The sequence below is a fragment of the Globicephala melas genome, chromosome 3 (genome assembly GCF_963455315.2).
Source record: "Globicephala melas chromosome 3, mGloMel1.2, whole genome shotgun sequence".
Lineage (NCBI taxonomy): Eukaryota > Metazoa > Chordata > Mammalia > Artiodactyla > Delphinidae > Globicephala > Globicephala melas.
The window spans coordinates 125,277,905-125,297,024 of NC_083316.1; the positions used below are offsets into that span (position 1 = coordinate 125,277,905).

The window sequence follows — 19,120 nt, forward strand, 5'->3', positions numbered from 1 at the left end:
CAAATAGGCGCCTGGCAGCATTTTTAGACAAAAGTTCTTTTAACTTATCCTGATGTGCTATAAATGAATAAATTACACTAATGAATTAGTTATTAAGCTTTTCTTTCTCTTGGGTCAGAAAAAGAAAAGAGCCACACATAAGACTGAGAGATGAACTGCAGATAATTTATAGAAATGGGTGGGGGATAGGGAGGGTCAGCAATCACAAGAACCTCACAGGGTATGATGCTCTCCAAGGTTAGGAGTCAATCTGCTTAGAGCCAATCAACAAGGAATTTAAACAATAGCTTCATTTTGTAGTTAAACCCTTTAACGCTTTCATTCTTATTCAAAATCAGTCCAGCTGTTAGTATGAGGCTGCAAAAGTTACAATACCAAGTCCTGGCAGTTGCAGCTGCAGCACTAGGTATTGTGCCTACAAGTCATAAAAAAAGAAAAATGAAAGAATGCCTTTCCGCTTCAGGGAAAAAAAATATTTTTAAATAAAAAATCTGAGAAAAAGTCATGACACTGAATCTACAATGATTCGCAAAAGAATGTTACATAACAAATGACTTGAAGTAGTCTATTAAAAAATTGGGGAGATTTTGATTTCATAGTGAGTCAGCAAGGCATTTTTTTTGTTTAAAAAAAATCTCATTTCCTTAGAGAAACAGTTTATACTTTTTAATGAACTTGTAAACAAAAAAGCTCCCGTTTCAAAATAAAACAAAATCCCAGATCATATAGATGTTTACAGTGATTACATTTATCTAAGCAACATACATACATGTTCAGTTTAAGATGTTAACTAAATTTTTGTGACAAATATGCTTTTTTCTTGTTTTTTTAATACCAAGAACATTATAGAGTTAATGCAGAGTCCTAAGGATAATCTAGTAGTCACTAAGTTTTTCTTAAGTCTTCACTTTAGATGCTGTTATTTCTAGCACAGGTAAGCAGGCAGAGTCTTTCATATGCTCAAACACTGGAATCTTTGGTTGCTACCATTATCAGCTGGCTTGCAAACAAGAAGCCAACCATTTTAAGAATGTTTTAAGTGAACAACTTGCAAACCCCAGGGATGGATAAACCCTAAGAATGCACAATTGTGAGCATTTACAACCATCACAACTGTGGCTGAAGACTGTTCATGCCGTTCTTCTGAAATGAGATCTCAAAGCAGTATAGTTCAAAATAAAAGATCTTAACAAAAAATTGGCATATGCACAATTTCTCCACCAATTTGTGTGTCAACCATTTAGTTAACTTTTCCACTTGAAAAAATGCAATAGAAAACTGGACACCATGTTTCACTATCTCAGTTAATATTCACAATTACAGCGGCTACAACTCAGGACACAGCATCACCAGTGCTGCCCAGAGCCAGTTTATACTGAAATTAAGTTCTTTACACCAAGTAAATGGTTGTCCACAACCACTGGCTAGTGTACATAATGAACTAAAATTTCTAGATTTGGGGAGAAACAAATGCTGCTCCGATCATCTGCTCTGCTTCTTCTGTTCCTTGATTCATGCTTAGAAACCTATTAAAAAAAAAATCAAAACAGAAAAAAAAGAATGTTAAACTCCAAGTTAAAAAAATTTTCTTAACCACACCCAAAGTAGGGAAATAATTACTTTAGAATGGTAACTCATACGTTATTTTCATCTATTTGAAAATCACTAGGTCAGGTTAGCGTTTAAAATAAAAAAACCCGGAAACTTCTGTACTGGATGCCTCTAGGCAGAGTGGTATACAGTGAATTAAAGCCTTCCCGTCCAGCATACAGTTCTCAAGAGAATTAGTGGTAATTCCAATAAGCCTGTTTTTGTTTACTTCTGTATTTCTAGTACCTAGAATACATTGTGTTTATTAGTCAAATAAATAAAAAATAAGATTGCTTTATCAACTAGAAAGTAGTTTTAATCATACTGTGAGCAGGAACTTTTCTGTACATTATTTGATACAAACGAGGAACAAAAGGCTTTAATAATAAATGTATTCAAGGCATAATTACCTGAGTTATTCCACTGAACACAAACCTGGTAAGTATATGATTTTTATACAGAAACCTTAGACCTTTAAAAATTCTTTACGTCTATCAGTTACACTAGAGAGACTAGTTTTTTTACCACAGATTTGAAAATGTAAACGAGTGAGGCTTTCTGGCTTTACTTTCAAGCCTCCCCACCCTGTAAATACACTTCTCCTCCTCCACAAATCAGACCTCAGGGCTTCCACATAAAGGCAGGTTCGAATAGGAGGCTCAGGCAATAATAGCTGCATGTTCTATCTACAGCTGAAGGCAATCAGAGGAAATACACCCATTTCTAATACCTACAAGCTTTATCTATAGCTAAAGGGAATATGCTGTCTCAATATCATGAAAATCTCATCAGCACCTTCTCTCACCTACAGGCCTCCTTTAAGTCATCAACGGCCCTTGGTCCAATCCCTCCTCTTATAGCCAACCTATATAGCTCATTCTAGCTCACTCTAATCACTCACTTCCTCAGCACAAACCATGTTTTTGTCAATCATAAGCTGCTCCTTTTTTGACACTTCAACATTTGCAGGATCATCTCCAGCAGGCTTTGTGGGATAAATGAAATAGTTCTGTAATTTACTTTTCATGCATGTATGCCTTGGTTTTTTCATTTGAGGGTAGAAAGTCATCTTCATTCATTTGAAAACTATATTGTGACAAGCTCCGAAGACAAAGATGTGAGTGTTATACTTCTGTCTCTCCACAGTGCCTTAACAACAGAGTAGGTGCAAAACAGGCTTTTGCTGCCTGTCCTAGCACTAAGTTCATAAAGCAAATGCCAAAAGTGAAAGATAATGAAATTTTCTGAAAATGTACTTTGCCACAGGAATACTACGTTTCTGATGCATGTTATTAAATAGGATTAGCAGTGTAAAACCACAAAAAGAAAAGGCTGTCAAATCAAACCTGAATTAAATTTTTAAAAATCTGACCATACACTGTAACTTAGTTCCAATGTTAAAATACAGGAATATTTTAAAGCAAATTAAAACTATGGATTAGCTAAATAGCAATGACCCTTATCCTGAGGAGCATTTGGTTTCAAGTCCTGCAATTATCATTAAATACAATAAAAATGTTTTCACAACCACTAAAATTGTTGGGTTTTCTTTTACTGTAGCTTTTTTACACGATACTGAATAATTACTGGTATCCCCCTACTTTTCAAAAAGTTCCCTTTATGCCACTTCACATTTTATGAAAGGCCTACATTAGTACCTGTTTTCACTAACCAAAGATTTTTTGCTTTTACGAAAAAAGCAAAAATAGCATTCAGCGTTTCACAGCAAACCTAGAGGCAGCACCCTGAGTAGTGATAATGGCACTCCTGAGGAGTGATAAAGGCACCGCCAAGTTCTCTCCCTGGGAACTACCATCAGCCTCAAGCCGCCACAGCTTTGAACTGTGTCTGTTAGCATCTATGCATTATCTCAATTTATCAGCAACACGTATCCTAAGGTAACTGCTTCTTTGCTTTATGCCATTTTAGCTTAGGAAAGGTTTCGAATGCCCTACTTTCAGACAGGGGAAACCTGTACTATGTTGAAAATCCAAACAGCATTAAACTGAAAACCACTGTCACTAACAAACTACAAAGAAAACATAAGTTACATTGTCAGTCAAAATATTAGAACACTCTTGTGTCTTTAATAGGGATAAGAATTGTATCTGTTCATCTTTTAATCTGATATTTGAAGAACTGCTGGGTCAATTAATGATTACAATTATTTAGGGGCTGGTTAAAGGCTAGCCTAACAATATTCCTGGTAGAATAGAGCAGTCAAATCCAGATTCAGACTGGCCAATGGTAGGATATTCCACCCAGGGATCAATGTTTTTCCGGTGAATTGTCCTAAAATGTTACAGATGCTTGTTTAGGAAAAATCTCAATAGGAGCATTCAGCAGGTATTCAAGATTCAATCTTCAAGTACTAAGTATTCTTTTCCTCAGTGTGCAATTAGTCCTTGGTTTGTCTTGTAGTTTAGGTGGTGTCTCCTGGTTTCTAAAGTCCAAAAACCCATCTTCACTGCAACAGTTAAAATAAGGAATGAAGGAATGAATCCCTTTGTTCCTAAAAGAGAGGGGGGGGGAGGAGTTAAAACAGGGTTGGAGAATTAATGTGACAAATTCAGGACTTAATAGATACATTTAAGTTTTCTTTACAAATCTGCGAAAGGAGAAAGAATGTTTATTTTTATACAACTAACCAGGAGATTCTATCCCTCAGTCTGAAATCTGGAAAGTATGTATCCGCTCCTATCTGTAAATTAACTTCAGATTAACTTGATTTTGTTTTTCAACAGAACCACAAACTAGTTCAAAGATATATTTATGTAATAGTAAGGCTAGAAGTTTGCGATGAGCTTTTAAAATTTAGAATCCTTTCACAGTATAAGACATAACTTTTAAAAATTAATTTTGACTATAATATTTACATTCACTATGCAAAGCCATTTATATTAACTAACTTTTCCTATAATATGCTTGTGTGGTTTTTCTGGTTGTATAGAATCAGAATCAAGCTTGGAGAATTCTGAATCAGACTGACAGTATAAAAGCTGAAGGAAAAAACAAAAACTAAAATAACTCTTCCTTTTCCACAGAAACTAAAAAAGTATTTAGTTGGGAAAGATAAAGGAAATAGATTTTATTTTTATCACTACAAATAAGATAAATGACAACTTAAGTATAGCAGGTACATCATCCCTAAGCTGCATTAAAAAAAGACTGATGACCTGATTTCTTTTGTCTTCTCTTTTACAGAATTAATTCTGCTACAGATTTCTAAGGATGCTGAATTTTAAAATACCTGTTACAACTGATTCCTTCCCCAACTGGTAGACGGTCTGCATTATACACCACTGAGTCACAGCAACACTGTACTCTTCTAGGTCTTCTGACAGTTGTTTTCAATCTGACAAGTTGAAAAGTTTGATAGGTCCAGCAAGCCTTCGAGATGTGGGCTTCAGATTACTTCAAATCAACTCTTAAGCACTCATCTTTATTTCCTGTTGGGTTATTTGGTTCTTTTCTCTCCAGCTTTATTGTCCACAGTGAAAAAAAGCTGACAAAAATTTCAGCAAACAGATGCAGCTCCCCGGCACCTCTTTGGATTGAGAGTATTCGGAGCAGAGCAGTCTCTCCAGATATTTCAAGGTCTTCCCCTGTGATATGGTTTACGTTGCTGAATGACCAGCCACGTTCCTAGCAGCAATTGGTGAAGTCAGAAAAAGTTAAGCTAGACATAAATGGTAAGTGAAGCCCAGTAAATACTGGAAGGTAAATCAAGGAAGACCATGAACATGTAGGATAATGTGATGGAAAAAATATTTCTAATCTATTAAATGCCAACAATTTGACATCCATGTATATTATGATAAAACTATGCTTAGTAGCAATGACTGGAATAGTGAACAGATGGGTTAAGATGATGAGAATAGTAGAATTAGGAGGGGATCCACCTTTGGCTTCACTACCTTCTGCAATTCTCCCCATCCCTGCCCTCAACTAAAGAAATGGTGAACTTAAGTGAATTCTGAATGTCCTAAAAATATTTTTTTCCTTTACTTCTTATATGTCTTGAAAAGTACTTTCCTTATAATCAAATATAGTTGAAGAAAAGGGAGTGAAAATGAATTTGGAAGTGTATCAGATGTATTATCTTTTGCTTTCCTCTTTAACGTGTATAAAAACTGTAACTGTAGTCTTGTGGTACCTGAGCACTTAAAACCAGTACAGATCATAGTGAGCATTAGTGGAGACGCCTTGTAGTCTTTTGATGGCCTTCAAAATGGAATATTTCAAAAGATCTTTTCTTTAGAAGAGTAAATAGAAGTCTATTACATATAAGTCCATCTTAGCTGAATTAAGTCAGACTTTAAAGTCTTTGCACATTCTTATTAGTAAACTGCTAAAACAACTTATAGCTTTCAATGGAAGAAGCATCAGATAAAGATTTTTCCAAAATTATCATAGAAAACATATTAGTAAAAGCGACCATTTGGGGGATTTTTTCCCCAGGAATGTATGTGTCTGCAATATAGAGATTTACTTGCTGAAGATCCATTTAAGATACTGAATCCTCTGATGTGGAAACCCCTGAAAGGGTAACTCGTAAATAACAAATGATATATTTAAAAAGCACATCTAAAATTTTAACTAGAAAAATGTAATACGATTTTTTTCATCACCACGGAAAAGATTTCTTGAAATCAATGAATCATTGAGCTCTTCCTTGAATAAAAGCTTACTGTAGGGAATCCTAAGAGAATATGCTTTCAAACACCCTTATTAGAGATTGGAATCAGGAGTAAGTAAAGCTAGAGCAGTTATTTTCAAACTCCAGGCTTCACAGGAGATTTCATACTGGATGACCCATATAATGGGGATGGGGTAGAGGTTAGTTAGGGGAAATAGACTCCCCATACTTATTTCATACCACCCTCAACTGTGCTATGCTTTCATGGCTTTATATATGGGGGGGGGGTTGTGTAAGAGTTGTTTAGGGCACTAAGTTTTATATCCAAAATAAAATGAGTCAAAGATTAAAAAGAATTTTGTTCTTTGTATTCTGTGGAGTGGCATGTTTTAATTGCAAGCAATATTTTGCTTAAGAGTCAAAACATACTGCCTGGAAATACATTTCTGAAAGCAGTCAGTGATATGTGGTGGGTTTTATGAAAAGTCCAAATTTTCAAGATTTTACAAATTCATGTCTGTGTGATATTTGTATAACCCCAGTGTCTAATAATGCTATGAAATTTTTATAAGATTTTAAATTGCTTTTATGAAAAATACAATACAAAATAAGGATTAAACTTAAGTTTAATTACAGTTTTTTCCAATGAAACATACTAACTCAGTGGATCCAACTTCTCATCTTTAAGACCTAGATAAGGCAGGACAAAAATTTTGCTTTATTGAGTAAGAGACACACAGTAAACTAACAAGGAAACTAGCTCAAAATAAGGTAATTCTTTCTGAAGGCTGCTGAATGCCTGAAGTGCAATGTTCTAGGTCAGATGAGATTTCAACCTAATTTTCGTTCTAGAAACTGCAACTTGTGATGATCCTATTATCCCAGCTAACTTTAGTCAAAAACTGGTTTCATTTTGTGAGAAAAAGCAAATACACTGTAGGTGTCAGGTCCTCAGTTTAGAGAGTCTATGTGGTCTTACCTAAATGGCAGGACCACTTCTCAGCAATACTAGCCACCTACCTCATTAAGAACCTGTTGACAATATGATTAGTTATATAATGATTAAAACATTCAAAAGGGACAATCAAATTCCAACTATGATGCAGAGGCAGAGCACTGGGCAAGCATTAGTGTTTGTTATCTTGAGTTCAAACTTCCTCATCTAAGAACTCCCACTACATTAAACCTCCAACTGTGGATCCTTCCCAGAAACGTGGAAACGAAGTACCTCAACTTCATTCCTAATAGATGAGCTGCTGGGAGGAGGATGACATCAGTTAACTATACTACTTGAAAAGTATCCTCAGATTAGAGCCTATTTTTAAATTATAAAATTTTTTAATTGCAACAGTAAAAATATGGACCAAAGAAGACCAAGTTCAGATCAGAGCAGTGATTCAGAAATTATGTAATTAGAAACCAAAAAACAAACCTTACCTGCCCACCACTTCCAGGAAGTAGGCAGGTATCAGGAGGTAAGCCCCAGAAAGGGGAAAAGAAAAACAGACAAAAAACATAAAACACAGGAGTTGAACTGTATGGCAACAGTGATAAGAAATGGCACTGTGCCCTAACAGTTCTACTCCTTAGTAGCACTAAGAGTGCCAGAGAGATATAGAAAGGAAATAGACTAGCAGCTCAGTGGCATTTGCCCCAGTTTGTTTTTTTTTTCAATTTGCGAGGAATAACTGCAGAATTCAATTTTACAGTAGACCCCTAGACCCTGAATATTTGTACAATTAAAAAAAAGTAAAAAAAAAAAAAAGTAACGCCCTAAGAAAAAATCATTTTGAAATTAAGAACACATGTAAGCTAAGCAGCAACTAAAAGAGAGATTTATTTTTGTGATAAGTAAGGATGTATCGAGCTCTTCAGTTATTTGAGCATTTAAGAGAGTAAATGAGGGCTTCCCTGGCGGTGCAGTGGTTGGGAGTCTGCCTGCTAATGCAGGGGACACGGGTTTGAGCCCTGGTCTGGGAGGATCCCACATGCCGCGGAGCGACTAGGCCCATGAGCCACAACTACTGAGCCTGCGCGTCTGGAGCCTGTGCTCCGCAACAAGCGAGGCCGTGACAGTGAGAGGCCCGTGCACCGCGATGAAGACTGGCCCCCGTTTGCCACAATTAGAGAAAGCCCTTGCACAGAAACGAAGGCCCAACACAGCAAAAAAAAAAAATTTAAAAAAAAGAGTAAATGAGGTGCTCTGCAACTGAGAAGATAGACACTTCGGGGGCAATGCCAGACTCACCTCTTGAACTTAGATCATGTTCACAATTTTCCATTTTTAATTCTAAAGCATTAACATGCAGAAAAATTCTTAACACTGTTAGTTGGAAAGAAAGTCAAAATACCATGGCTAACCAGATTCATTATTAAAAATCAACAAGTGTTAGGTCTAGGATTTTGGATTGATTGATTATACCATATTCCCAACACCAAATGTTTATTTTGGAAAGGGTTAATGAATGAGTAAAAAAGATGCAGTTGTTAAAAATGACCCAAAATCCCAAGAGAAATGATAATAATATACACACATATATGTATATAAAAATACATATACATATATATGAATAAGGACATTTGGGTTTAAAGTTAGTAGTCAAATTTTCCAAGGACGTCTTTTTTTTAAAACAAAGAGCCAGATTTTTATGTATTTTAAAACCACCTCCTCGATCTAACACTGTTAGAAATGGATGAATTACCCAATTTTGTGTTCAATTTTTTCCCCTGTAACGTCACTTGGTTCTTGGCTACTAACCTTTCATGTTACTCTTGGTTTTGTCAGTTTGCTTGCCTGTGGGGGTTTGGGCCTGCTGACCCTGCCCACTTGAAGAGGCTGCCTGCTGTGCTGCTTTCTGTTTTAACATTGTCCAATCAAATGTGTAGTCATATTGGTGATTCAGGGTCCTGGAAAATATAAAATTATATGTTAACCCATTATTAATAGGGTCCAATTAAATACTCCACAGAACTTTCAAGACAGTGAGAGCATTTTTTAAGGAAATGAATATCTTCTCTTAAGTATGGTAGCTTCTACAAGATTTCTTTCCCTATAGATGACTTACTGTTCAGTTAATTCCACTTTTTACATGTCTCAACTGGGGGGAAATGATGTCACCGCTTTGGTCTGCTGTATTCAAGAATAAATCCTCTCCCTTTTCAAAAAGAAGCTGCCTTTAAACTTTCTTGAAATGAGCAAGGGAGTGGGAATGAAAGGCAGCCATGAGGGAATTCTCTGGCAGTCCAGTGGTTAGGACTCTGTGCTTTCACAGTCGAGGGCATGAGTTCAACCCCTGGTCGGGGAACTAAGATCTCACAAGCGGCACTGTGCAGCCAAAAAAAAGGCAGCATGAACAACAAAAACACTGAGTCAAGCTGTCAGTTATGGGGGAATATTCTTAACAGAAGGTATCCCCTAAAGACACGTCAGAGTAGACGTGAGACTGTAACTTTGAGAGGGCGATGTCTATGCTGGTGACTTGGGAAGACTTCTCTAGGATTAGAGCATCATCCCTAATTCTTCTCTTCCAACTAAGATTTTGAGCCACATGTACTTTATTTTTTCAAGACCAATTTTGGGTTGTATACCTAGGGATCCTAGAATTTGGGCCTACTTCCACAATATCATAAACTCCAATTACTGCCTGATATTTTAATTGCTATTCATTTTGGTATTGAGCAGGGTTGTCTACCAAGTTGGAGAGTCCCATCTAATGTGAATTGTGTAACTATTGTGGAAAACTTATATTCTACTTTGAGTTTGATTTAACAGTTTCTCCATCCCAAACGAAAATATTTCAAGGACATTTGGAAATGGAAAAATGTCAAACTCACAGTTTCTTAACATTTCATTCACATTTCATTCACTCACACTGGTTAGACCCACTTTTACTTGCTACTTGTCAGAGTAGATATGTTGGGCAGACTGAACTAATTTCCCTCACTGGAGTTTATAGTCTTAAAAACTGACCTGAAAAGAATGCGGAATAGCTGCCTCAGGTACATGTAATCCGGGGCTTCCTCAAAGCGCAGCCCACGGCAATAGTTTAAGTACATGGCAAATTCTGCAGGAAATCCCTACGAGTTCAAGAGTTAAAACACAAAATTAAGACAACAACAACAAAAAACTTATTTAAGACAGAAAAATCAATGTATTTAAAAACAAGCAAGAAATGTATTTAAGGATATTTTACTACTTTGCTAGAAGATCTGAGAACCTAAATAACAATAATATGACTTGGTATCCTCATAAATTTGACAAAATTTCTTCGTCCCAACCACCTTATTACGTACTATATCTTTTAATATTGGTAGAGGAAATATATATCTTTTCCTTGCAGTAACAGGTTCTTAAATAATTTAGATATCCCACTTGTTAACCTATTATTTTATCAATGTACAATAAGTGCATAGCAATAAAGAATAAACAACAAAAATGAGGCCAGTAATGTTCTTTGCCAGAACAGGACAGTGAATGTGTATTCTCTCTCCATTCTGAAATTACTTTCTTTTTAAACAGCAGTACAGACCTATATAAAGAGAAGTAAAATCAAGAGTGCAATTATACAAAGCAACCATTGTTATGATATGTATCAATCCAATACCACACCCTATGAATATACTGGGTTTGTCTTTTCTTTTTTCCATAATCCAATGCTTCCTCCTATGAATAGATTGGGTTTGTCTTTTTTTAACATAACTGTTATCATACTGCATACATAATATATTCCCTTTTCCATTAAAAGATTGCAAGCATCCTTCTATGTCATTTCTAACCTCCGCATCAACTTTTTAGAAGTTCATGGCTGGATATTGTTTGACCTAATGAATACATCATAATTAACATGTTCCCTATAACTGGACATTTAGAGGATTCCATTTTTCTCTATTATAGACAATACTAAATAAGTACATCTGTGGTGTAAACTGTTTCCACGTTTGGTTTCTTGGCAAAGATTCTCAAAGATGTATACAGATGTTTTTTAAGGCTGTAGATATTAGTCACCAAAAGGATTTTGCCATTAGGAACCTAGAAATGCAAAGTATTTAAACAAAAAAAATCCCCACATCTCCTCCCTTTGAGTAAATGTGAACGTGAAGGAAGATGAGTTAAAAGAGGCAGTCTCTTCCCAAAATCTTATGATTTTGAGAAATTTCTCACATCCACAGGTAGGGTAGAATGTATATATCCACAACATTTTTTATTGATTACAGTGATGGAAACAAATTTAATTTTTACAAAGTACTTTCTTAAAAATTTATTTTATCTATTTTATTTTTAGCTGCGTTGGGCCTTTGTTGCTGTGTGCAGGCTTTTCTCTGGTTCCGGTGAGTGGGGGCTCCTCTTTGTTGTGATGCGCGGGCTTCTCATTGCAGTGGCTTCTCATTGAAGAGCACGGGCTCTAGGCACGTGGGCTTCAGTAGTTGTGGCACGGGGGCTCAGTAGTTGTGGCTTGCAGGCTCTAGAGCGCAGGCTCAGTAGCTCGGTAGTTGTGGCGCACGGGCTTAGTTACTCCACGGCATGCGGGACCTTCCCGGACCAGGGCTCAAACCCATGTCCCCTGCATCAGCAGGCGGACTCTCAACCACTGTGCCACCAGGGAAGCCCTCAACTTTTAATATACATTCACAGTCTGTATTAATAGCATTCTGCATTTATCAAATGAACTTCCTTCTACAAAAGAAAACTACCAACATGATAAGCATTTCATATGTAAAGTATGAACTGTCGCTAGACCATGCCGCTGGACCATAAGACTGAAAACAATCTCACTACTTTATAGTAATACCTAATACTTCAGTGTTCACTGCACCCTGAATCAATTATATGTGTCTAATCCAGAAGACAAATGTAGTTCACAATTTCCAGATCAAAATTAAGATGCTGCACACTAGCAGAGAATGTACTAAATCCTCCCGTTCTCTTCCTGAATATTTTATTCATTAACCTAAAATGTATTTCATAATTTAAAACAAATCCCCAAAGAGTCTCAGAAAAGATCATAAATTTCTCAACCCGTCCCCTCTGTTTCTGTAGATATGCAGAAAAAGAGAAAGCAAATTTGTGGATGGGGAGACTCATAAAGACATCACCATTTACTCCCTTCCAGAGTACTATTTCAACTCATGCTGATTTCTCCCTTCTACCACCCCAATACGTAATTATATATTGTTTTCTAATTATTTCAGGTATGCAACTGTCACAAAGATGACCACGTGGTCTTCTTTCTACGGAAGAGACATTATGACAAAAGTATCTTTCCACTCTCAACTCACGTGCCTCTCTTCAAAGTTTGAGATTTCAGAGAAATGAGCCAGATTCAAACTGCCATCTATACTGTTGGACACTTTCTATTTCTGGATTGTTCTATTCTGCTTGCCTTTGTTTCCCTAATTCCTTGATATGCCAATTGTGGATATCCTTTCTTCTCTGGCACCAGTTTAAGAATAAGGGGAATATTTCTTAACTTAATTTTCTCATAAATTGGTTTTGAGGTTTGGAATTGAGGTTCTATTAGAAAAGTTTACCTCCTTATTTTTCCTCCAATTTAAAACAGATCATAGGGCCTAAACCAGAAACATAAAACAATTATTTTAAAATGACTCATATATTCAGGTCATTCCTTTTTCAATTTTTTTGGCTGTGCTGGGTCTTCGTTGCTGCGCGCCAGCTTTCCTCTCGTTGCGGTGAGTGGGGGCCACTCTTCCTTGCGGTGCGTGGGATTCTCCTTGAGGTGGCTTCTCTTGTTGGGGTGCACGGGCTTCAGTAGTTGCAGCGTGTGGGCTCAGTACTTGTGGCACGTGGACTTCAGTAGTTGCGGCACGCAGGCCCTAGAGCATATGGGCTTCAGCAGTTGCGGTGTGTGGGCTCAGTAGTTGTGGTGTGCAGGCTTAGTTGCTCCGCAGCATGTGGGATCCTCCCAGACAAGGGATCGAACCTGTGTCCCCTGCACTGGCAGGCGGATTCTTAACCACTGTGCCACCAGGAAGTCCTCAAGTCATTCATAAAGATACCAAGAATCAACCAAAGTAAATTTAAAACAGTAAATAGCTACTCAATAGGATGCTTAAGTTCTGAGGCTGTAAAATAAAATGTTCCTTTTTGTTCCTGGATCATTTATATTAAAAAAAAAAATCATCATGTACACTTACCTTACATAGAACTTCAACAGGTGTGGACATCTTCTTTTCGCTAATTTTTTCATACTTTTGCTTCTTTGTTGCAGCCTGTGGAGAATAAGAATCAAACCACACAGATATACTCAGTATTATGAGAAGAATTTTACTAGTTTAACATACTACACATAAAAGGAAACTTGAGATTCAAGAGAAATCATAACCTAGAATAAAAAAGAAATCAAAGTGTAATACATGTAATCTCCTTTTCCTAAACTGTTAACTTTTCACATGACTTTCTGCTTCAAGAACGTTTTTAGCTGTTAGCAAAGGGTGAGTTTAACAGGAATATGATTTAAGTAAAAATGGGTGGAGTCAAATTTGAAATGAGATTTCTTAACCCATATTCAACAAGGGCAAAATAAGCAGATCGATACCAAACACATGTGCCTGCCCATCATTTAGTGACATTAATAACTGGTGTTATTTTTCCAGTGTAAAGATATTCACACTGGATAAAGCTACCCACACTGAGCAATTTGTCAAGCTCATAGATGCTCAATAAATACAGGGACCATTTACCTTTAAAGGACCAATAAAGCAACTAAACAACCATTAAAATCTTGGACACAGTAATTTATCATTACCATACAAATACTCACAAAAGTAATGGTAAAACTCCTAATTAATGGAAACAAATAAAATGTTAGGACAATTAAATAATATAGCTAGTATTACTGGATAAACTAGTTCTACTGTACATAAAAGTACACATTTTCAACATAATGGCAACACATCAAAATGAGAAAGTCTCCACCTTTCTTAGCCCATGTCAAGTTCCTTCCAGGTAAAGCTACTGGTTACCAATGGGTACCTGCTAATTGTCCCAAAGGAAACTGTTCCTCAAGTGTGACTGTGAGAGTCTACTAACCTAATTATTACTGAAACGATCAGATTTTATTTTACCAATAAAGGGTAAAAATAAAGTCATTCACTCTCAGAAAACCTCATACTTGAAAGGGACCTTAAAGGTCATCTCCAATGTGTATTTGTATTCTTAAAACAAAAAGCTGGTGATGTGAGTCTGGTTTACCTTTAGTCCTTGCCATGGCAGGCTGGTTCTATTAAAATACATCAAAACATATCCTAATGATTCCATGTCATCTCGGCGACTAGAAAAGAAAATGTAAATTTAAAGGCTGCAATTATTGTGAAGAACATGTGAAAGAAAGCCAGGTACACAAGAAAAAATGTTTCCAAGCAAGGAGAGAAAGTAATTTGGTATCTTGTGCAAGGAGTTACTCAGTTAAGGTAATTTAAAAAAAAAAGTTCCTAATGGGTTACTTCTAAACAAAATTTCCTCACAGAATCCAAAATTATAAAATCCAACACGTTCCTGCAACTTAACTTTTAAAGAGCAAAAAGAATTTAGCTAAATAACTTCCTAAATGAGGTTAATAAAGATGGAAGAACCATCTAGCAGGACATAAGTTTTACAGAAGCTCACAAAGATTATTTAGGGATAACGCTGAAAAAATTAACAACTTTAAGCTAATTAAACATCTATATGAATATATACACAAACACATACACACTTACACGCATATCCAGACGATACATGTACTTAAGGACTGGTAATGGCCTACAGAAGATGTGAAACTATAGTTTAACCAAGGGTACTCAGATATTCATGGCTATTCCCTAAGCTTAAAAGCTCATTCTCATGAAGTTCCATAACCTGGAAGCATATCATTTCTACGCTTATTTATTTATATATTTTTTGCGGTACGCGGGCCTCTCACTCTTGTGGCCTCTCCCGTTGCGGAGCACAAGCTCCGGACGTGCAGGCTCAGCGGCCATGGCTCACAGGCCCAGCCGCTCCACGGCATGTGGGATCTTCCCGGACCGGGGCACAAACCCGTGTCCCCTGCATCGGCAGGTGGACTCTCAACCACTGCGCCACCAGGGAAGCCCTCTACGCTTATTTTAAGGAGCAAAAAGAAAAATGATTGACAAAAGATGAAAAACTAGAATTCAAGTCAGAAAATAGAAAGACCACAGAAATTATGACAATGTTTAAACTAAAGCCTATTCATTTATGTAGGGGTGGAAGAGTAGAACGGGGATGGTCCACCAACCACATTTTGGTTTATTAGAAATCAGATAACATTTTCCTTGCAGAAATAACCAATACATTCTTCCCCTAAACTCAACTTGCTTCACTAACATAAAAAGCCCAAGATCAGTATTAAGAAAAAAAGTATTGTCTTTAGCTGCAAAAAGAAACATAAAGCTTCATTTATGCTTCTAATTTCCATCATGCAATATTTTCTCCTCAAAAGACAAGCTTCAACAAAGAAAACAAAAAGGCCTCATTTAATCGGCTTCTTTGCACTGTCCAAAGCAGCAGGTAAAAGGATTAATAAGTGTCTTTCAAATCTTCAGCCAAGAAACATCTTTAGATATTGTAAGAAACTAATTAAAATATTTTAAAAACCCATCAATGGCTTTTGCTATGGATTTGATAAACACATTCAATTTTCAAACTCACCTCTGTTCAATACCAAGATGTGCATTGATGCTAGCATATCGAGCAGTGCCAGTGAGATTTTTATCTTCTCTGTATGGTATGTGTTGCCTTGTCCTGTTGTCTCTGTACTTTTTGGCCAAACCAAAATCAATAAGGAATAACTTTAAAAGAAAATAAAGAGACATTAGGTTTCCAATCTTGTTCAGTTAAACTGCTTCTTACTCATTAAATGGCATCTATTCTATTTTGTTCAATTATATCAAAATAAAGCATCATAAACAGAACAGATAATGAACAAACTTAACACTCCAATAAGCTTTTATTAGTCCTCATCAATAAATCAAGTTAAAAAAATACAGTTAAGTCAAGTGGTTGATCCCTGTCAGCTGAACAATTTCACAGGCCAGTTCATTACACATTCAGGAGCCTGTCTTTGGAACCTCTAACATAGTGGAGAAATGTATACATGCTCAATATCAGAGTTGCTGACAAGTGTGCTGCATGCCATAATGAAGTCTGACATCCTGTTACACTGGTAAACAAGCATGGGGTTTTAAAAAACTAGACATAAGCTTTCTGGAACTCTTCCATTCTACAAAGGCCACTCTTTAGTATGCCAACAGAATGCTCATTATCTAAAATAAGACAACTCTGAAAGTTGTATATTGACAACAAAACCAAGATTTTTATTTATAATAAATAAGCATTTTAAAACAAGCATGCATTTCATTTTATTTCCAACTGACATTTACGCATGTGAGCAGCTTAAGCTTCTGGAAAATATAACAAGTTGATCTAAAGTCTTAAAAAGCACTTAAGTATTTATTTATTTAAATAAAGGTGGCTTACAATCAGCAGTTTAAATGAGCTAACCAGAAACCAAGTAGTATTTTAGAACAAAATAATGTTTAGTGCTGTTTCATTTAAATGGTACACAGGTCGTAAGATACTCATTTATAATGTAGCTAATTTTTAAAATTAATTCAGGTTTACTCTCCATGATTAAAACTTTTATACGAAGAAGAAAAAAAACAAAAGTATTTTTTGGGGAAAAACCCAAAATATGTTCATATTTACCTACCTTCTAAATCAAAATAATCTTAACTTAAAATTTTATTTAGTCTTTATCATAAAATCACTTATCAAAAGTTATGTCTACAAAGTTTATCAAGCAAAGCAGGTCTATGTGCTCTTATACTATGTAGCCCTACACTATTCTTTTCTAGTTACACCTAAATTTTGCAGTTTTTCTTCCCATTAGGCTGACATTAGGTTCCTTCTGCTGCAGTTTACAGTCTGTGATATACTGGGAAACATGACCACCTAGCCTGTTAGGGTTTGCGTCAAAAAATAAGTAAAGCGGGCTTCCCTGGTGGTGCAGTGGTTGAGAGTCCGCCTGACGATGCAGGGGACACAGGTTTGTGCCCCGGTCCGGGAAGATCCCACATGCCGCGGAGCGGCTAGGCCCGTGAGCCATGGCTGATGGTCCTGCGCGTCCGGAGCCTGTTGCTCCGCAACAGGAAAGGCCACAACAGTGAGAGGCCTGCGTACCGCAAAAAAAAAAAAAAACCAAAAAACTAAAGCAAGTTACTGATTTAAGTGAAAAAGATATGACCAAGTGCTTCTTTTAGGCGGATGAAAAATGCCGATTTCAGGCAGGCACTACAACCTAGCCTTAGTTATACACTGGATGGGAAAGGCTGAGGTTTGAGCTTCTGCAACCATATTTACAATGAAACACTTATTTTCACCTGGTCTACTACAAAGAATGAAGATTAAATTTTCAGTAAAATGTAACTGGATAATGAAAGCTCTTTGTATGATTAAACTCACTTCTTGAACAACTGAGTTATTATAAAATAGGGACAGGAAAGTTAATGTTATAAACCACTAAGAGAAATAAAGCTCATACTCTTTTAAGTTTCTTTCGATATGAAAATTGGCTCAGTACTCAAATATTAAAATGAGCAAAATATACTTATGTTAAGCAAAACGAAAATTATGACTTAAGTTCTACAGATTCACACTGAAAAGAAAACAAGGGAAAAACAAACCCAAAAGGACATCCAGCTTCATGGCCTTTAAAAACTCTCCCAAAGAATTATGTGGGGGCTTCCCTGGTGGCGCAGTGGTTGTGAGTCCGCCTGCCGATGCAGGGGACACGGGTTCGTGCCCCGGTCCGGGAAGATCCCACATGCCGCGGAGCGGCTGGGCCCGTGAGCCATGGCCGCTGAGCCTGCGCGTCCGGAGCCTGTGCTCCGCAATGGGAGAGGCCACAACAGTGAGAGGCCCGCGTACCGCAAAAAAAAAAAAAAAAAAAAAAAAAAATTATGTGGGTTATGAATAAAAAGTGATGAGGACATGAACTTTCTTCTAAAGATTATTTTCTAAGATTGCTTCCTTTAGTACTCCAAATGGAGGAGAAAACAGGAACAACTCTGACATGGTTATGTCTGATAGTTACATTCATGTCTAGATTCAACAGCTCCATTTGCAACTCAATAACCACTTTCTCACAACTAAAAGACTGCTTTATAAAAACTCAGTGTTCACTAGAGTTCTTTCCTTCTACAATTCTAAAGGACAAAAACCTAACTTATTAAGAACAAAAATGGACAAACACTACCTTCTTAAGTATCTCAATCTTTAATATTAAAGCAAAAAATTTTTAAATTTTCTCCTCCTATAAAAACTGAAAATGAGTCAGGAAAAGTAATGTCACTGATAAATAAAGGTATCCCATTTTAAGAGCAAACAACTGAAAACTACTTAAAATTTAAAAATTTTAAATCTCTTGATAGTTCATTACCTTCTGGTACCTATCATGCTTCTTTAGTCGCTCTCTATGCACTGAATTTAAAACGAGTAAAAACATATATAATGGGAAATATTTACATGAAACCATGTGATACCAAGGATACAACCCAACAGGCGCAGATATGTAAAGGTAAAACCAAAAAAGGAAAAGTCAGTATTCAACGTCATAAAATAATGTGTTTTTATAGGTCTGCATATGCAAAGAGACGTTTAAACTCTTCGGTTGTCAAGCTGCTTTTCTGTGGATTTTAACTACATGTTCTAAGTAAAATTTGTGGCTGTTTTAAAGAATGCAGCATATTTTTCAAAGGAATGTGGAAATGAGTTAATGTTGGGTACGCTGGGATAACTCCATTCAGCAGACGTGCATTTTCTTCAGAAACGCTACTGACAATTTTAGTTTTTGGTATTTACAACAGTTTTTCTCC

At 36.5% G+C, this 19,120-nt stretch overlaps 1 protein-coding gene across 4 annotated transcripts in view; it reads right to left on the reverse strand.

Annotated features, from left to right (window-relative positions):
• Positions 1–651: 651 nt before the first annotated feature.
• The window catches only part of CSNK1A1 (casein kinase 1 alpha 1), a 48,933-nt gene continuing 30,464 nt past the window's right edge, over positions 652–19,120 (reverse strand). For 2 of the 4 annotated variants that reach the window (XM_030847373.3, XM_030847377.3), the window contains 6 exons: positions 15,897–16,036; positions 14,439–14,517; positions 13,382–13,456; positions 10,200–10,306; positions 8,988–9,136; positions 652–1,526 (listed from right to left, as the gene is read on the reverse strand). In XM_030847373.3, the coding sequence (XP_030703233.1) occupies positions 1,519–1,526; positions 8,988–9,136; positions 10,200–10,306; positions 13,382–13,456; positions 14,439–14,517; positions 15,897–16,036 (558 nt within the window). In that variant the 3' untranslated portion in view covers positions 652–1,518. Of the gene's footprint in view, positions 1,527–8,982; positions 9,137–10,199; positions 10,307–13,381; positions 13,457–14,438; positions 14,518–15,896; positions 16,037–19,120 lie in introns of those variants that run through there. The other 2 variants (XM_030847376.3, XM_060296427.2) reach the window with 2 other exon arrangements.